This window comes from Strix aluco, chromosome 2 (genome assembly GCF_031877795.1).
Source record: "Strix aluco isolate bStrAlu1 chromosome 2, bStrAlu1.hap1, whole genome shotgun sequence".
NCBI classification, from domain to species: domain Eukaryota; kingdom Metazoa; phylum Chordata; class Aves; order Strigiformes; family Strigidae; genus Strix; species Strix aluco.
In genome coordinates, this window is record NC_133932.1 from 39,320,404 (window position 1) to 39,340,833 (window position 20,430).

At 37.1% G+C, this 20,430-nt stretch overlaps 1 protein-coding gene across 6 annotated transcripts in view; it reads left to right on the forward strand.

The window, feature by feature from the left end:
- PKNOX1 (PBX/knotted 1 homeobox 1) overlaps positions 1–20,430 on the forward strand; it is a 46,995-nt gene that overhangs the window by 12,862 nt on the left and 13,703 nt on the right. For 2 of the 6 annotated variants that reach the window (XM_074814445.1, XM_074814444.1), the window contains 5 exons: positions 3,172–3,273; positions 5,944–6,071; positions 7,215–7,386; positions 15,304–15,351; positions 19,056–19,226. In XM_074814445.1, the coding sequence (XP_074670546.1) occupies positions 3,223–3,273; positions 5,944–6,071; positions 7,215–7,386; positions 15,304–15,351; positions 19,056–19,226 (570 nt within the window). In that variant the 5' untranslated portion in view covers positions 3,172–3,222. The other 4 variants (XM_074814446.1, XM_074814450.1, XM_074814449.1 and 1 more) reach the window with 4 other exon arrangements.

Genomic DNA, 20,430 nt, shown 5'->3' on the forward strand with positions numbered 1-20,430 from the left:
CTGGATGTTGTATCTTAAATGAGGTTATAAAAGCCAAATGTGTAAATACCTTTTCAGTTATTTTTCTTAAAGTTTAACATAGTTTGTTTCTTACCACTACTGGGTAATGAAGAGATGTTTCTCTTTAGTGAACCAAAGTAATTCCTCAGTTAATTGCCTCAATTTAAGTATGTGATTAGCTCAATTTGTTCTTCTTGATTTGCAGTAGTTGTCTTCACTAAATCTCATCAGTTGCTATCTTGCCTAATAGCTTAATCTTCTTCTACTGTAATTATAAGTCAGAGGGGAAGCTCTTATGGGAAATAAAGGACATAGCCATGTAGAATTCTTTCCAGCCATTCCCCTGTGAGAGAATAGGGCAAAAGTCCTTCTTGATGAAATAATCTATGGATCTGTCTCAAAGCTGTGCACCTCTTTCTTCCTTTGTGTGGCTTGAGGGATTTCCAGATGTGGAATGTCTTTTCCTTATGGAAATCTGGAAGGAAGATTTGGTCCAGCTTGTCTGATTCTCCAGAAAGTCTTGCCATGTCCTATTGTCTACACCAGTTTACATGTGTTATCTTTGTTGCTTCTCTCCATCTTGTTCTTTGTGTCACTAATACGATCTCACTTCCTTGCTAACTCTTAAGACTTTCTTCCTCTTCCATGACTGTTTTACCTCCTATTTCCTCATTTCTGACTAAAAACTTCATCTTTCTCCCACAGCCAAAGAATTTCTTTAACAGTTTTTTTGTGAGGAACTTCTTCAATTTCTCAGACAATCACTAAATAGTGTTTACACTTCTTTTGTTGATCTCTTCAACTGTTGTACTTTATTTTGAGGGTAGTCTGGTCTGTGCTTTGGGTATTACAGTCAGAAATGAAATGTGTGCCTTTTGAGGAGGAAGAAAAGCAGCATTTTGTATGTGCCCCTTCACTCTATAAATACAGAAAGACACTAATGCCTCAGTTGTAAGCTACCATTTTTGAAAGAAAATAAATGTTTAAAGGTAAGGCAAATGCTTACAGGGCTGATGTTTTAGAACGTGTCCCCCTAAAGTATTTTGAAAGATATCTCATCTTGCTATTGTGGCAAATGCTGATTTAACTTTAACATTAAATTATTCATATCTATTAAAAAAATTTAGAATCTGAAGTAATTCCATCAGTGAGTGCATTTATGTCGTTATTTTTTTTATTTTGGTGGAGAAATCAGTAATATTTTTTGAGTTTTAAAGAAAGAGATACTGATGTTCTGTAAAGACAGATAGACAAACTAGAACCAGAAAATGCTTTCATTAAAGCTATCAGAAAAACTCTAAACACAGTCTTTACTCTTTTCCTCTGTAAATTGTGTTCTTAAGAAAAGCATACTTTAGCGTAGGAGTTCCCAAACTGTAGCATACCTTTTAGCTAGTATTCCACAGACTACTTAAGTTGATATGTGCATGTTGTTTCCATATAGAAACTTGTTCAGCTCTGCAAGCACGTGACCCAATGCCAGAACCAAGATTTGCTGTCTGCTCACATTTGTGGTTCCCAACGTGCTTTTGTATGTGTAAAATAGCATAGACTCCCAAAGAGTAACAGCTCTATTTAAGCATGAGTGAGTGAAAGTCAATAACCTAGTTTGTAAAGGAAATCATGCTTACATCATCCTGGTGAACTTCTCTGGGGAAAAAAAAAAAAAATTGCAGTAATGTTTAGGAATCGTACTTTGAGTAGAACCTGATGCAAAGTAAGGCTTGAGGTTTGTCCTGAGGAGTTAGGTTTGTCTCTGTGCCTGAAACTGTTAAGTAAACAAAGAAGGTAGTCCTGAAATTTGTCCTGTGTTTCTTAAATGAAACATTTACTTGAGACTATTATAATCTGTAGGGGAAAATACCCAGAAATGTAAAAATTGGTCTTCAAAACGGTCATATACTGTAGTCGTATGCAATGATGAAGGAAAGATTTAAAAATAGTTGAAAAATTTGTAGTGATTTAACATGTTACAAAGAAAAAAGGTTTTGTTTCAGTTCTTAAACTGGTGAAAAATCTAAAACTTAGTTCTTTGATGCTGATACAAGTGGAAGAGAACAGAAAAGCTGGAATTAATACCTGGATGTAATATTTTTCAAGGCATGAGCTCTGTCTCTTCTAATATGAATATTTTTTTATAGTAGCTAAACATTAGGACTCCAGTGTGTCAAAGAAAATTAAGTTCTATGGTAATATTTAATGGTAATAGCTTAATGAATTATGTGACTTCAGTTGTAATGGCTGGTACTCTGACAAGAAAATGAAATGTAAATTAGTAATTTGATGGATAATCTCTTATCTGGTGGTGTTGCTATGCTAAATATTTTTTTTTTTTTTTTAATTTACTGGATGTCTGACTTTAAAAAAAAAAAAAATGTTTAACTCATCTGGGCACTAAACTCCAGCTTATGCTTAGAGGGAATAAAGTACATAAGTTTACGTGTGTTATCCCATTAAAATTAATATTACCCAAATTATCAAATGTCTACAGAAATGAGACTTCTGAATTCCAAGGTCACTTTTGAAACTATATAATCACATAGGCACAATTGTTTAAAAGCTGTTAGATATTGTTCCATTGTTTGTTGAGCCTTAAATGACTTGAATGGTAGATTCCTGATGTCAGAAGTGATTTGAGACTTTGGTTTCTAAAAGTAATTTCAGGCCCTAACTTTAGAATATGGTTTCATACTCGTGAGTAAATAGGGTATTCCTTAACACTTTTTATATTTGGTTCATTGGTTGTAGACTATTATTGTTTCAGTTACAGTAATGCTGGATGTGTTGTTAGCCTTTTCAAAACACAAAAACATAAATTTTTGCTCGTTTCTACATTTTATGTATTACCTTAGAGTAAGTATTAGTTAAGTAGTGCAAAACTAAATGCTAAAGTTTACTTGAAGTTTGTGAATGTAAAAGAACCTCAGCCTCTTCTTAAAAATCTTATGTTAAAATATAAAATGATACAATGAACTTTCTGCTGATGAAACCTGTTGCATTTTCCAATGTGAATTTTTTTTTTTTTTTTGAGAAAATGCACATAACTGTCATTGTCAATAAACTTGCTGATCTTTTGGACAGAGGTGTGCATAATATCTTTTTTCATCTTTTAGAACTGGATTCTAAGTAGTCACTTTTGTAATTGATTGTGTTTTTTTTTTTTTTTTAAAGAATATTTGTTCATACTTATGATGATTTGACATAACTAATGTTTTATTAACCATGATGGCAACACAGACATTAAGTATAGACAACTATCAAGATGGACAACAGGTAAGTGTGTTTTTCTTCCTCTATGAACTAAATACAGTTAGCAAGTAAAAAAAGGTAGTGACTTTTCCTTAATGATTGCTTTGGCATTATTTAAGAATCTGTTCTTGTTTGTAAAACAAGATCTCTAAAGTGATAAGCTGCTATTCTTTAATACTTGGATACTTATTAAAGGCTTAGCTAATCTTTGCATGACTTCACTTAACTTCTGGAAGAATGGTTAGATAAGTTTTCTTCTGAATCTGCCCTAGATGATTTGTGTTCTGTAACGTTCCTGTTTTTAGGAAAACCAAATGGGCATCTGTAATATTTTGTGTATGTGATGCTTCAGTGTTCTTACATGTTTACAGTTACAATAGATTGATGACATTTACACAGACTTGTTGGTCTTGACCAAGCGAAGGATAAACTTAGTTATCGAGAATTACATGCTACTTTGACTACATTTGATGCAATTATGCTGCAGGCTGAAAACTGGTAAAATACTTGTATTAATTTTAATGAGGTTACTGTTTAGAATTGCTAATTAGAAAGCTGGTCAGTGGGCTTCCAGTTTCTTACTTCTGCTAACAAATAGCTAGAATAGTGAAACATACTCAGATATGTCTGGTCATGATGTTTCTTTTTTGTACAACAGGCTGTATATTGCAAAAATTTGAATTCCTAAATTAAAATACTGTGGCCTGTACTTTTACTAATGTAAAAAACCCATTTTTACATTACTGTGTGTCAGCCCTAAGCAGTAAATGCAAGTACTTCTGTCAGCAGATGGCAACAGTGGTGAACAGAAGAAAACCAGCAACTTTTCCCAACTCTTATAAAAAAAGATATTTATCTGAATGCAATCTGGGATTATTGATTTGTTGTTGTTGTTTGCTTCTTTTATTGCAATTCTAATTTCTCTCTCCTCTCACCTACCTTACATCTTTTACTTTATTCCCCCAACAAATACATGCCATCCTGTGACAGATCAGTGAAAGTAATACATTTTTTTGTAAATAATGGATTGGGAGAGAGCATTTTCTTTGCATTTGTTTTGTATTTTAAGCTCTCAGTGACCAAGATAGACAGGTAATTTGGGTGTCTTCTGCTTTTGTAGTTTGGAAATGGCCCACAGAAAATAGCTTGCAGTTTTGTGTGAGCTATATCCTCCTTTTAGTGAGATAGAGCCCTAACTGAACATATTCCCCCCTTTCAAACTCTGCAGATGTATGGCTCAACATTTATAATCACTTGTATGAGTCATCCCCTTTTGTTTTGCTCCTCCTTCTTGGCATTAGCCAAGAAATGAGTCCATTAGTTGTATCTTTTTTGCAAGCATTCTGGCTTAAAAACCATCTATGCTTGCTGAGGAAGCTTTTTGCAAGGCAGGCTGCTCTGTTGGGTAGGATATGCTGGCATTTTCTCAGTTTCTGATTTTGCTGGGAGGTGGCTTGGCCCCGACAGATAATAAAGCACAAACCTTTTGGTTCTCCCAGACTTCTTGTTGGGAATAGTATAAATTCCTTTTGCTTATGCTGTGTGGAAATAGATTAAATTCTGTCAGAGTGAAGTTCTCTAATAGTTTCTGGAGGCCAGCTCTCATCTCGGAGGGTTCCTGTGGGTGATGTGATACGTACATCTCATGGGAAAAGAGAACAGAGGATTGCATTCTGTATGCTGCCTTTCTGTAGGTGTCAGTTCTGGCTGCCTGGTGATATCTAGAACAGTGTCTGTCCTCGAGATAAAACTTGGTAGGGTTGAAGTAGGAAAAAAAAAATATTGCAGTCATTTCTTGTCTTTGTACACATGTTCCTAGTGCTCAAAGGGGAGAAAACCAAGGAGTTTGGGTTGGGGTGGTGGAAACTATGACTTTCAGAGGTCAGGTTCCTTTAAGACCTTTTAGTTTGAAAGATATTTAGCTGGAGGTGATTGGAAAACCACTTTCAACACCTTCAAAGCACCTTAAAGGTATTAGCAGGCTCTAGTGCAATTTAGGAGGTGCTCGGTGGAAGCTGTGGTTCTATGTTGTTTTTCCAGTGGTGGCAGATTGTGTGTTAAATGGATTTATAAAAGAGTTACTGCTGTTTTCTCCAGTAGCTTGACATTCCTAAAATAATATGTTATTACAGTATGTAAATTCGAGTGGTAAAGGTCAGGGGAGGTTATGGTCCTGATAATTGAAAGGTTGGGGGGACACAGAATATTTCAGTTGTAAGAAAATGTCCATTTTAATGGACAGGAAAGCTTGAGGATCTCTTCAGTATCTTGATACAATGTACAGTAAGAAATGAGAAAGAAAACTTTAGAGGAGAAACTTTCCTTGCTCTTGTTTTCATCCTAAAGGCTTTTTATGCAGACATCCCCATAAATTTTTTGGAGCAAAAAATTCCTATTTTTTGCTAGTCTATTCCAAAAATAGCCTCTTTCGAGACAAAATGCTTTAACAATTTACTAATATCTGTCATTCCCATTTTAAAGCTGAGTGCTGAAACTTGAAGTGAGCTTTACACGACCCATCAAAAAGTGCCAAGGATTAAAAGAGGGGTTTTGTTACTGCTATGGCTTTTTGTGTAACTGCCAAGTCATACCAACCTTCTGGCAATTTAGTAGCCTTTTGCATTGCTATTTCCTTAGAAAACAGTACACTTATTTTACGTCAAGCATAGAGATTTACTTACTCTTTTTCTACAGATGCAAGTAGTAACAGAGTTAAAAACTGAACAAGATCCCAACTGCTCTGAAACTGATGCAGAAGGGGTGAGTCCTGCCCCTGTAGAATCTCAAACTCCAATGGATGCAGACAAGCAGGCCATTTACAGGTAGTAATGGACTCGTGTTCTGTCTTTTGATGGATAAAGAATAGAGAATTTAATTTTTTTTAAAAAATTAATAATAAGTAGCTTAAAATCAGATGGTCTCTTGGCTAACTGTCCCAGTAGTTTGCAGGGAAAGAATGAGATCAAATTAGCTTCACTGTCAGTCTTCAGTCAAAACCAAAAAAATCCCTTTATTGTGGGATTCTTCAATTTCAGCATAGTTTTAAAGGATGTTCTAAAGGTGGCTGCCTTTAAAGCACAAGTGAAATTTAGCAAGCTACTCAGACTGTTGAACTATGGTCACTATTTGTTATACTGTAGTTTTTATCTTTAATGTGAGATTTTATCTTTATTGTAATTAGGTCAATCTTTACTCCCTTTTCTTTAGGGATGACAATCTGTTGCCCAGTAATTAGCTCAAACTGGATTAAATGTTGATGTATAAATGTGCTAATTTGAGATTTTTCCAGTTACATGCTGTGCTAAGCAGCATGCTCAGTTTTGATGAGGTTAAGTGTTCTTTCACTTTAAGTGCTGTATAAAGACATAATTATTACTAGTTTTCAGGTAAAAAAAAATACAACCAAAAACCTGAAGCGGAAGGATCTATCTGCTCATTTACAGACTTGTGCTAACAAAATTGTTGTCTTCTCTGAGCATGATTTCATAGGAGGCCTCTGCATACAGCCTGAATACTATTCTCAGTTCTGTGAAGTTATTTGTCATGTATAAATAGGGCCCACATTGAAGAATAAATGAATATTATCAGACTTTATTTCATAGTTTAAATCTGCATTCATCCTATTTGTAAATCCTAATCCTTATTTCTAATGCACTGTGTTAATGTATCTCTTGCCACTCAGTTACAGTTAATTAAATAGTATGGCATAGCTTTTTAGCTTGTGATTGTTCTGTTCATTTAAGTATATATATTTTACTGGTTTACTTGCCTCTAGAGTGTGTGGTAAACCAAAATTTAAAAAAAACCCAAACTTTGATCATGTTTTGTTATAGCAGTCTCTTTCAGGACTTGTCTTTCTGTTTCTTACATGAGTAACTGTACCTTACGTGAGCTAGATGTCTTACTTTTCAGTGGTGTACACATAAGTGAAAATACTTATTCATGTATTTTAACTTTTATTCTAGGCACCCACTATTTCCCTTGTTAGCACTATTATTTGAAAAATGTGAACAATCTACACAAGGCTCAGAAGGCACAACTTCTGCTAGTTTTGATGTAGATATTGAAAATTTTGTAAGGAAGCAAGAGAAAGAAGGAAAACCCTTTTTCTGTGAAGATCCAGAAACTGATAATTTGGTAAGTATAAGCCATCTCTTTTATTTCTGAAACAATCATCGCATTTGCCTCTTATTCCGAACTTCTGATCTCAACTGGTACTTACAGTTTCTCCTCACGTTTTTCTTCCTACGAGAGATTCTTCTTCATGTTAATGCTGAGAAACATTTTTTTAAAATTTCTTCTGACTCCATTTTTGCCTCTGACCTGTAAACTTACACTGGGCCCTTCACAGTTATTTCCCATTCTAAACTGGCTGAGATCAGTGTATTAAAGATGAACGGAAACATATGCTTGCCATAGCCAGGTTGACTCTGCAAATCAGTTTGAGAGTGTCAAGTGTATAACATATTTATCAAAACCACGTAATTGATTTAAATGTTTTCCAACTTTTTTTTAATCAGGATTCATCTAGTTAATGTGGGAGAAGAGCTGTTATAAGATGAGCTTAAAAACTCTTCATCACATACAAATTTTTTCTTCATGTCATTGTCTCCTTCAGGGTTTCTGAAAGTCCTTCCTGTGATCAAGCTGTGATTTCCCCAGTCCCTTAGTCTCCCTCTTGAATCACATCTCCCAAGAATGCTAATTTCTAAACTGTCTACCTGCCTTCATCTCTTTAGAGTCATGTTGCATCTAGATTTTATCACATTCAAGAGTGTTAGAATTACAGAGATCAAGTGTTCTGTTTCATTTTTGAAAACCTGTTCCTTTAAGGGGACTGTGTTAATAAAACAAGTATTCATCCTTGAGTCTACCTCATAGGAGAAAAAGATACTTACAGTATGGAAGTTCACAAACTAAATTGATGTGAGGTTGTAAACAACAGAAATGGTAATGTTTTAAAGCTGATACTTAGAAAGATTTACGTGGGTAAATAATACCCTGTGTGGGAGGCGAAGGTAATGTACGTGGAGAAAACTCTTAAATAAAACCAAGACTTAAACAACAAATTAATCTGAGATGCTGTTTAGAATTGGCAGGACTGTTGCAGTGAACAGCATGTTAGGAGGGGCACATATTGTAGCAAAAAAAGGAGTCAATTTTGGCTGCTTTTGCAAGCAGCCTAAATAGTCATTTTACGTAACTTGATTTCTTTCCAAGCAATTTATGACCAATCGTTAGTGTAGTTAAGTTCTGGGAAGATAGTATTTAAATAGTATCATAGAAAATAAAGGTACAAGTGTCTCTATGTATAATTAGACCAGTGTGAGAGTAAAGAAGGCAGAAAACAGTATGTTCTAGAGTGAGGAAGGCTTTTACAGCTCTATTCAGAGAGTCATAAAAAGTTACCTTCGTAGCTACTTGTTACATCCTTTTAACTGTAGGTTACAATGTCCAGGACTGAAATATCTTAATACATTGCGTCAATGATCTTAGTCTATGTAAATATAAAGTCAGTCACCTTAGATTAAATCTTCTTCAAGGATGGATCAAATTAACACAATTCACTTTGCACTAATCCACCTGCAAGACTGCTTTCAAAAAGTTCTCTTACAGCTTTGGCTGTGGAGCTGTTTGTCTTACAGAAGCTTTTGTTTTCTGTTTGGAAACATTTTTGGGGCTCAAATAAAGTTTTTGTGTTAGAAGGTGACCCAAAACATTGCCCTTCAGAATGAATCAAAAGCAGCTAAAGGAGGACACATAATCTTATGCATAATGATACTCTCAGTATTAGTGTAAAAATTCTCAGTTTATAAATGAAGAACTGAAGAACAGGCATTGGCCACTTTGACCAAAGTTACAACTAGAACAGAATTGAACCCCCAAAATCTCAATTTAATATCTTTAAACATTTGATCTTTGTGAGCAAATTTTGATGCAGCTCACCTGAGAAATACTTACTGATACAGACAGTGACTTAGTTTTCTAAGTAGGAGGAAGCATTGGCATACCTACTAAAACAGTTCCATGAACAAACCCTATAGCAGAATGACTGTTGTCAACTGTAGGAGTTAAAAATAGAATATGAAAGAAGAAAAATAAAGGCAAGGGGACATAAATGATAATTCTCTTTAGTTACTGCCCTAGTGTGAGCAGCAGAGGTGTGGGGTGCTTTGCTTTTTAAAATTTTATTTGAAATGTGAGTGGTGTAATATTTATTAAATACTTGTAGCACAATATAATGATTGTCTTATGTTTGTAAGCAGAAGTAAGTACTTCAGAAGGGTTACAATGAGATGATCTGTCTGTGAAGAGTATGGCTGTTCCGTTGGGGTGGAGAAATCCTTGGAGATTGAGGGCCACTGGTACCAACATTCTTGATCTTTCTTGAACAGGAAAGCACTCAGGCAAATTTGGGGGAGGAAGGGCAGGGGAAAGTGCATTATTGAGGGAGAAGGACATAAATACTTTAAAGAGTTGTTAGGTTCTGAGGAAGACTAAATCCAGGCTAAAACCTGCAGTTTGTAACAGATGCTAATTTGTACATGTAACAAAATCTGGTTGTTGAAGAATGAATTGCACACAGAATTCCCCAAATAACTTACTGGTTTCAGGATCTTGTGGTTTGACCCAGGTATCCAGAAAGTTGGCTACCAGGAATGCCTATCATTTTGGAATTGCTTCTTTCTTTATCTCTTCCACTCTGTAGTATGTTTAGGTTTTTGTTACTGCTATCAGTGACACCTCCAGAGTGCTTCTTCCACATCAGCTGTGCATTTGAAGACACCAGCAAAATTCTCCATGGCTCTTTCTTCAGAAACTTTTTTGAATATGCTTGCCTCCAATACTTTACTCAAAAATGATAGTTAGTTCTGTTCTGCGTGAAGCAGGACTGCTGACTTGCTAAGCCACAGGTTTTCTTTTAATTTGTAACTCTGAATTCAATACAAATATAGTTTTCCCTTATCTGTCTAATCCCAAATTATTTTCAGAAGTACATCTGAAATGTAATAGTTGGAATGTAGTAGTTCTGGCTCAGGGGATGAGGAAAGAGGAATGGATGTAGTTTATCATGGCTTTAGTAAGGCTTTTGACATTGTCTCCTGTAATGTTCTCATAGACAAACTGATAAAAATAAGGACTAGATAAATGAGCAGTCAGATGGACTGAGAACTGGGTGAACTGCTGGGCTCAAAGAATTGCTTTCAGCAGCATGAAGTCCAGTTGAAGGCTAGTCATTAGTGGTGTACTCCAGGGACTGATACTGGAAGCAATGCCGTTTAACATCTTCATTAATGACCTGGATGATGGGACAGAGTGTACCCTTGGCAAGTTTGTAGATGTTGCAAAACTGGGAGCAGTGGCTGGTGACCAGATGGCTGTGCCACCATTCAGAGGTATTTTGTCTCTTTTGGAGAAATAGGCAAACGGGAATCTCTTGAAGCTCAACAGAATAACTGGGAAGGAATAACCCCATGCACCGATAGACTCTGGGGTGACAACCAGTTGGAAAGGAGCTTTGCAGAAAAGGACCTGACAGTCCTGGTGGACACCAAGTCAAATATGAGACAGTAGTGCATCCTTGCGGCAAAGAAATTCAACATAGTTGGGCTGTGTTAGGAAGAGCATTGTCAGCAGGTCAAGGGATGTGATCCTCTCCCTCTGCTTGACACTGGTGAGGCACATCTGGAGTGCTGGATACAGTTCTGGGCTCCCCACTACTAGATATAGACACACTGGAGTGAGTCCAGGAAAGGACCAAAAAGGTGATCAGGGGACTAGAGCATCTCTCGTGAAGAGTCGCTCAGTGAGCTGGGACTGTTTAGCCTACAGCAGTGAAGGTCTGGGGCGATATTATCGATGTATCTAAAAACCTACTGGGGGAGTAAAGAAGACAGACTCTCTGACTCTGCTCAGTGGTACTCAGTGAAAGGGCAAGAGGAAATGGACATAAATTGAAACATAGGAAGTTCCATTAAAACATAAGAATAAACATTTTTACTGTAAGGGTGATTGAATACTGGAGCAGGTTGCCCAAAGAGGTTGTGGAGTCTCCATCCTTGGAGACAGTCAAAACCCAACCGGACGTGGCCCTGAGCAACCTGCCCTAGTTGAACTTGCTTTGTGCAGGGAGTTTGGATTAAACAATCCCAGGAGTCCCTTCCAACTGCAACTAAAATGTGTTTTTTGTGAGCCTTCAAAGATTGGTTTCCCAAAGGTCCTACATGCTTTGGTCTGCTTCACATACTTTTGGTTGTACACAAACATTCTCTCAGAACTAGCTTCCTTTGGTTGTAGATGGGTCTGCTGTGTTCAAATAGTCCTTCCTACTGATTGACCTGTTTCTGATTTTAGTGGTGACAAAGTCTCTTGGTTTATGTGGTATTCGTCTTTGTTAATGGGCTGCACAAATCTGGCTGATTTTGCTTGAGATGGATGTGGAAGTATTTGTCTTGCATTGCGTGGCTGCTGTCAGTACTGTCTTAAACTGGAACCACATTGCAAAGTCAAAAATCTTTGGCATTGAACTCCTGTTCTGTAATCATATTGCTAGCTATGACTTTCTGTTACTAGATACCAAATGAAATGTGAGTGTGACTTGTCCTCTGCCTGTCCTGAAGGCTGGGGACTCTAAGCAGCTGACATTCTGACAAGCTGTTAATTTTGTCAGAGGCAATGAACAGAAGAGTTTCTGTCAAGCTGCAAAATAGCTAGTATGGTTTTCAATCTCTTCTTCAGCTTGAAATGTTTCTGCTTGCACAGAGAAGGCTGTAGCTGGGCAGTTTTTTCTGCCTTGTGTCACATAAATATATACATTTTTATATAGATGAAAAATCTCTTTTTAGTGGGGAGGGATTCTAATACTGTGCACCTTTGTTATGTCTTCTGTTCTTGCTCTCTCTCCCTTTTTAACTCCAAGGTTAAATCAACCATTCACTTGAAAGGAGAAGTTAGTGAAGACTGCTAATTAGAACAAACCAGAAGGGTGGAGCAGGTAGGCCAGACAACAGCTTGCTTTCTGCCTGTGCTCTTATTGGACCCCAGCACTCAAACAAATAAGGTGTAAATGCTTGTTTGGTAGCAGTCATTCAATTTGGAGCCAGAGCTAAACTGAGATGAATTGACCATTATAGTACTTACCCAAAAAGAGTCACAGGCCTGCCTAGAGTAAGGAAATTGGGCACTGATTCAGCTGTTTCAGCGTTTTCCTTTTCTTTTGGAAGTGTCATGTAGAACTCAACTACAATGTACAGTGTTTGTGAATAAGCCTAAACTAATGGCTTCAAAACAGCAGAATATCATTTTAGGCTCCATACTGCTTATAGGCTAGTTGCCTAGGTAAGAGAAATTATGAAGGGTAACAGATACTGATTGTAGGGCCTCTTGCAATCCTGGCAATGTTTCACATTGTGCACTCGCTTGAAATGCCATGAATATTCCAAAGGAAAAGTCTGGATTTCATCCAGGGGACCACAGACTGTTAATGTGGACAGCACAGGCATTAGATGAGTTTGACCAGAAAGGAAGTTCATTAAGAGCGGTGTATGGTTGTTCTAACTTGAGTAGCTCTTAGTAAACTGTGGTCTAGATTACTTTGTTACTTTGGTATTATGGTTCCCATTCTAAATTAATTGGTGGTTTCCTGCATTAGTAGTATAAAGGATTTCACCAGTGGGAAATACAGGTAGCATCCACCTGAAATTTAATTTTAAGGATATCCATATATTGCTAAACCTGGCCTGTAAGCCAAGTTTCAGTCCTTTTTTATTATCTAGATGGAGGGATTCTGTTCTTTCTAGTTAACCACTCCAAAAGCGTCAGTTGGTGATATTGAAGTGGCATGGCAAAGGGTTATGGTCAACACAGAAACAGTATTATGAGGCCTTTTGGTTTTGCAGTGTCTTTCCCAAGTCTGAGTTTGTCAGACACATTGTGAAAACTGAAGGAAGGTAGATTCAGATTAGGTATAATCTGAAAAAGCACGCTCTGGGTGAGACACTGGAGCAGCTTGCCCAGAGAAGTTGTGGCTGCCCCCTCCCTGGCAGTGTTCAAGGCCAGGTTGGACGGGGCTTTGAGCAACCTGGTCTAGTGGAAGGTGTCCCTGCCCATGGCAGGGGGGTTGGAACTAGATGATCTTTAAGGTCCCTTCCAACCCAAACCAGTCTATGATCCTATGAAAATAGGATGTTTGCAGTGAAATGGATGAGAACATTTCTATAAGTACTGATGACTTCTGGATCAGGTCAGAACTTTGGTATTAGGCTTCAGCATATTTAGAAGAGTGAGAATTTCTCAGAAGAGATTGTAAGAATTTGAAAAGAGTTGGAAAAAATGGCACTTTCTTGTGGAAGTTTTTTTTCCTTAAATGAATTTTTAAGGTACTCTGTGAAATGACCTGGATTCAGCATATTTTTTATTTGATCTATTGCTATGTTGCTATTCTTCTTCTGTATGTGCATTCATGTAATAGTCAGCAATGGTTTGTGTTCAAAACCCGCAGCATTAAAAAACCCACAAAATTGTGTTATGGCTTCCCTGAAGCGTGAAGTTTCATTGTTGTCTCTTCCTTTGTCTGAGAAGTGCAAAAGATGTCTCTTTTCCTTCCAAGGAAGAGCGTATCACAGGAAAATGCAAAGTTCAATTCTAAGATCTGTTGAAAGAAAACTGAGAAGCTTCAGTGCTAGCTCCTGGACAGATTTTAGCAGCTTGCTCTGAGATGTAGGAAGTCTTGTCATTCTAGGTATGTCTTTACTTTTAACGCAGGTTCATCTTCCAGTCAGAAGAGGTAGTTGTCTTTGGACTGAAACTCTCCCAGAAGTTCCAGTACATCCCTAATAAATACACAAAGAAAATGGCTTTTCTGTGGTTTGCTCTTCAAGAACTGTTGGCTGTGAACAGAACTTTGAAACTTTTCCCTTCCAACTTCACTGAATGACCACGCAAGTTAGACTATTCAGGGAGGTAAAAGAGAGGTGCAAGTTTATGATTTTTTTTTTCAGTAAATATTTAGCTCTTATAGAAGATATCTGTGCCACAGCATACTATTTGAGCCAGAATTATCCTCTGTCCTGGAATGTCTTCTACAGGTTTCTTCTGATTTTCAACAATTTTGTTCTCTCTTTCTGATTCTTGGTCGCTTATGCTGTCTGTGTCTCCATTGATCTTCTCTGAACTTGATGTAAGTGCCGATTAGCCGCAAAAAGTTCTGCAGATTTCCCCTTTTCAAATCCTAGTCCCTGTGGGAAGGAAGTGGAGGCTGAAGGTTGTGCTTACGTTTTACTTACTAGACTGGACATGTGCTTTCTTTCCCAGAGCTTTAACGTTCTCCATATCATTTTGGATTGTTACTTTACATAGATTTTAGTCCTTATATCGAAGATCAGTACCAGAAGAGATGTGTTTGCTGTTAAGAACCAAATCTTGGTAGTCTGTATTGCTAGCCAGAGGTTCCCAAGTGCACTTGCTTCTTTCTGGAACCACACTCAGCTGTATCTCCATAACATGGAGTATCATCTGTTGGAGCTCCTTACCCTTTGCCATCTCTATCTCATTTTCACAGATAAAACGGATCTCGGAATGAACCAATGAACCATCTTCTCCATTAGTATCCTTTAGTGCTTAGGACTTACATGGACAGGTTCCTCCATGTTTAAGAAGTTGTTCAGCATGAGTATTTGCAGATAATTATAGAGCTTTCACAGATTACATTATGTTTTAAGACATGCAGCAGTACTTAACACTTTTTTGTTGTTTACTGTTAGCCAAGCCACTGCAGAAACATCATGTTGCCTCAGGATGGCTCCTACCTCTTGTATAGATTCTTTTCAGAGTAAGCTCTTCCCATATATGAGTGGCCTTTTAAATTTCCCCACATTCATAGGGCCGCAGGATGATGCCGGTTGGATTACAAGCTCAAGAAGTTCTGTAGTCCAACCTCCTTGACAGAGTAGGGTCAGCTGTGAACTCAGAGCAGGATACTTATGGCTTTAGCAAGTCTAGAAACAGTATGAAATAAGGGGTGTTAAATATACTCTCACTTTTGTATTTGAACAGGACACTGCCTTTTTTGAAGACCCCCACGAGTTTTTTGTTTCATTTGGGGTAAGGATTTTTGGTTCAGTACCCTTTTCTCAAAGACCATCCTACTGAATTTTTAGTTGTGCCAGGAAAAGTTGTAGTGATGGTGAAGCCAGCAGATGTCATTTGAATATTCTTGACTGAACAAGCCATACTTTTGCATTTCTGAAAAGTGTTCTTACTATTGTAATGTGCAGAACTGTCTCATAAACCTCTAGCCATACGTTTCATAGCTATGTCTCATAGCTGGGGACTCAAAACAGGGGAGACAGTTTATCAAATCAAAACAAATGAAAACAAAATACCCCCTCTCCCAGAGTTTGTGTTCTTCCTCTGAAGACCTAAATCGCCCCGGAAGGATTTGCTCAGGAAGGTAGGTGAGCTGTGAATGTATTTATGTTAATTGTTCTTTTGCAAATGAGAAGAGTCATTTGAGTGAGAAGATTACTTGTCAGTATATGGAGATTCTTTCATGTATGTTGTCCACATATGCGTTTGCTATATGCTTATGCTATGAGCCCTGAAATCCATAAAAAAATTGTGGGTATATGTTTTAGATAAACAAAGGTGAGTTGGGGATTATGACTGAAGTAGTGCATAGTGTGTTCTCTGCCCTTTGTATCACATGCTTAAGGGACTAAAAAGACAGGACACAGGCACGATCTAAAGCATTTTTAGGGCTAAAGATGTCTCCAAATTTAGTATATGATATATTTATATGTGAATATTCTTTGTGTAGCAGTTTTACTCAAAAACTTCCAGTACTTGCTAATCTTTCTCTGCTTAATAGTTTACCATTATCTTTATTTACAACGGTTTCAACAATATACATACATCTCATGGTTACTTCCATCTTTGTGTGTTTCTCTGAAATTATGCTCCAGGTTTATTTCTACAGCTGAAAAGGCTGAATCAATTGGGTTATAAAAATTCATTGTTCTGAGACATATTCTACTCAGTAGCACTACATAACAAAAACATGGTTATTGTAGATTTTTAAGGTGTGCCTTTTAAGAACACAGGAATGAAATATTACTGCTGCTGTGATCTGTCTGGAAGCATTTCTTTCTATTACCTTTGTCCAGCATGCGTGATTTTATCAGGAGTTCCTGATTTTTTTAGTTTCAAGGAAAAAGTGAACTTCTGCCAGCAAATTTAAGTTTGGTCCACCCATGCTGCAAGAGAGCAGGAGCCATATGGCCACAATTAGTGTAGTTGTAAATGAGTAAATAGGTTCTGGTGACAGGCACAGCGTATTTACAAAGTTCTGTTTGCCTTCCTAACCACAGTAGCGCAGCTTCCTGTAAGAGTAGTGTGACTGTGTGTGGCTCTGCAGAAACCTGGATAGGGTTACTAATTCTTGGTTTATGACTAATTTGGACTTTAATTCAATTTTCACTTCAAGAATCAACCATCAATTTGAAACTAAATATAAGCTGAAGGAAGGAATTTTATTCTTCCTCCAAACAAATTCTGATAAATACATAATATAAACATGGGTAATGGTTTAAGAAAAAAAAGTCCTCCTGACTGAGCAAAACTAATCACTAATACGATCAAATATTATGTACTCAAAGGCATATTTTTGTTACCTCAGTTTTAGCTGAATGTTTGAGGCATTCACTAATACATGTGCTCGCTGTTGGTCTGCCACACATGAAGTATTCTATAATTTTTTTGTCTCTGAAACTCTCTGACTATTGCAGTATTACAAAACAATCGTTAATAATTCTGAAAGGAGCAGAATATCTTTAAACATAGATGACATTTGTTTTGTGTTAAAATCTAGTTAAATTTGCATAGTTTAACTTGGTTGTGTTTAAAGGTGCTTAAACACAGTTTAAACAACAACCACTGCTGAGGGCTATTTTAGAAGATTGCCGTTTTATATACGCCAGGACTGGGCCATTGCACTTACTATTTCAAAGGCTTTTGGTGTCGTAGGTCATAAGAGTTACCAGATACTAATTTGGATCAACTGCCTCAAGTCTACAGCTCTTGATTTTTCTGCAGCTGTGCTTTTAAAGATAATATGTTGGATTTTTTTCTTTTTAGCCCTGAGAACGGGTAAGATTTACTTTTTTGTTATCACTTCATTCTTTTTCTCTTGTTTATTTTAACACGCAATTGTCTACACTGAGCGAGTGTCATACAACTGGAATACCTTCTACTGAAAAAGCACGGAAAAGATCTGTCACAGTGAAAGCTAAAGTTGTCACAGTTGGGGGGGGGGGGAACACACCCAGAAGTTTGCCTGCCTTGATTTCCTTCATGTGCTTTGAACAAAGGCAACTTCAGCTCCCAGTTGGCTTCTTTAGTTCAAAGTAGTAAGTGTATTACTTAGTAAGCTATCATTTCTGGTCATTGAATTCAGTGCTTTGGCCAGTTAAATGATCCTTCATATAGGACAGATTTTTCCAAATACTGCTAAAATCAAGCTCTGCACTGTGTTTCAAAATTATAATATATTCAGTTTCATAAAACTGAAGGATATTTTTCTTGGAGATCTAGCATAGCAAGTACATGTTGGGGATGGCATGCTGTATGAAAAATAAAGTAATTAATTACTCTGCCAGTGTGTTATGAACATATTTGAATGTCCTGAATTTCCTGCTGCTTCATGAAAATTTAGACCATCTGGATTTGGTTTTAGCTTTTGATCTTCTGCCATGACCCTTAGAATCACCTAAACTATTTTTATGCTGTATGTAATACCATTAGCTATCCAAGCTTACGAGTCTTTTTCTGGTGGTAAGCTCGGTAAGTATTCTCATCACGTACATATCTCCTGTGCTTCAATTTTTGTTTAAACATGGATTTGTTACTGGGTTTAGTGTTTTGTATTTAATAGTTTATATTTCAGAAACAGTCTCCTCACCTGAAAGTTACTACAAGATCTTACCTCAGATTTATTAATCTTTGACATACAATTGCAGAGGAACTTCAGAGCTCTAGGACTGAAGAACTGTTTGATTACTTTAAGCTTTGTTGAACAATGTGACAAACTTTGGGACCTCTTTATTCTGATTTTTATAGAAAAATAAAAGCTATTGTGTTTTTGTTATACTGAGATGGCAGGCTGTTTACTGTACCTTTCACTCCCTCTAGCAATCTGTGTGATAAATTTGTGCTAAGTCCCAGAAGGGTCTTCTCAGTGTGTCTCAAATTCATCTGTACACTTTTGGTTTTCTTGGGTCAGGGTGTAATGTGGAACAGAACCTGATGTTTTTGATATGTAGCTCAAGATGGCTGTTGCTTCCCAAGCCTGTTCCAACCATGCTTTCCAAATAATACGTGTGGATGAGATTACTTTCCTTCACTTTCAGTCTTGTGTGGTATATGACCTAGAGTTGTATGATGGGGCTAAAGATCACGTGGACATGCAGGCTCATTCTGTGCTCCACGTACAGCTTAACTATACTCTGTCTTTCTAATGTGTCCCAGAGACAAAGACTATGTTGTTGTCATGTTTTGTTTCCCCTGGATGGTAGTTTACTTATGCAGTGGAAGGATACAGGTTTTGCGTATAGACATGCTCCTGTCACATTTCAGAAGCATAATGGTCAGAGCTAGAGAACTCTAGTCAGCACTTAGCAAATAGTAACTCTGCTTTAATTGGATGGTCTTTTTTACTGGAAAGTAGTGTTTGCTTAAATCTCACACTAACTGTTTTTTAAATTAACAGTTGTTTTGTTTCTAACTTTTTTTTTTTCCAATTCTCTCCCTAGATGGTAAAAGCAATCCAAGTTCTACGTATCCATCTGCTTGAGCTAGAAAAGGTTAATGAACTCTGCAAGGATTTCTGTAGTCGTTACATTGCCTGCCTGAAGACAAAAATGAACAGTGAAACTCTATTAAGTGGAGAGCCTGGAAGTCCTTATTCACCTGTGCAATCTCAGGTATGTTTCAAATATAGTTAAGTGTATTTTTGCTTAAATTTCCTTAAGAAGTTATAACTAGCTTCTGTTGCTATTAGCTTGCAAACAGAGTTTCTACAGTTTCTTTCACTTTCTCAAAATCTGTTATTGAGTAGAAACAGATGTATTTTTTGTGCACACCTGTGTGCCACTGTCTGATGGACATGTGTTGAAATGTGCCAGAACACAGAGTTACCTTTTCAGTCTGTCTTCCTTTTATGATTTTCCCTCAGTTCAGCAAATGGAGATATTCCGAATAGCCTGGATTTGCTGTTTCATTGGAAGGAGGCTAGGAAACAGAATAAACAAAGGAGAAGGAAAAAAAAATTCCTTGTTAAGAAGGTCTCCTTAGTCTGGTCTGCTTCATTAAAATATTGAGAGGACCGATACTTTTTATACACAATCTGTATTCTGGAACAAATAGGCAATGTCTAATGGATTGTAGTTGCAATATTTGAGATGTATGTCATTGCATGTCACCTGGGGTGACTGTAGCTATGAACAGTACCCATTTCTGTACATGTGAACCTCAGTTTATGTATTGTTGACATTACCTAAATGCAATAGCCAGTTGCATTTTTTGTAGTGAATTGACAACAGTTAATTAACAACAGCTAGTATGTTATGGTTGATACTTCTGCTGTTAGGTGCTGGAAGGTGAGCCCTGCCATCTGAGTACCTACTAGATATTTAGTCTTAGAGGAGGGCTCTTCTCTGACTTACTGATGTGTTTGATGCTCTGTATACTGAAAATAATGACCTTTAAACTTCACTGTCTGGACTCCTTACTTAGGTTTTGGTGTCTGGAAGCGTGGAAAGGAGAATCTAAAATCAGATAAAAACAACTTTTAAAAGATATTTTTTTTTTGGTATGTTTGTTACAGTCTTCTGTAGAGACAGGAGAGACTGAATTTTGCATTTCGTAACAATGGAGATTAAGGAATGTGTAAAGGTTTCATGGTCAGGGCTGAGTAAGAACTATCCTGAGCAGAGTAAAACATATTGGGCATGTTGAATATACGTTATTTTGAAACTGAAGGAATTAGGGCAGTAACTAAAATTCTAAAGCTTTGATGCTTGTAATAAGAGAGCATCAAGGGTCCATTTCATCTGTCCTTTTTCCCTTGTGCGTTCAGAAACTCTTTCTCTTAGTGTTTATATACCTAGAATAATTTATCTCCTAAAA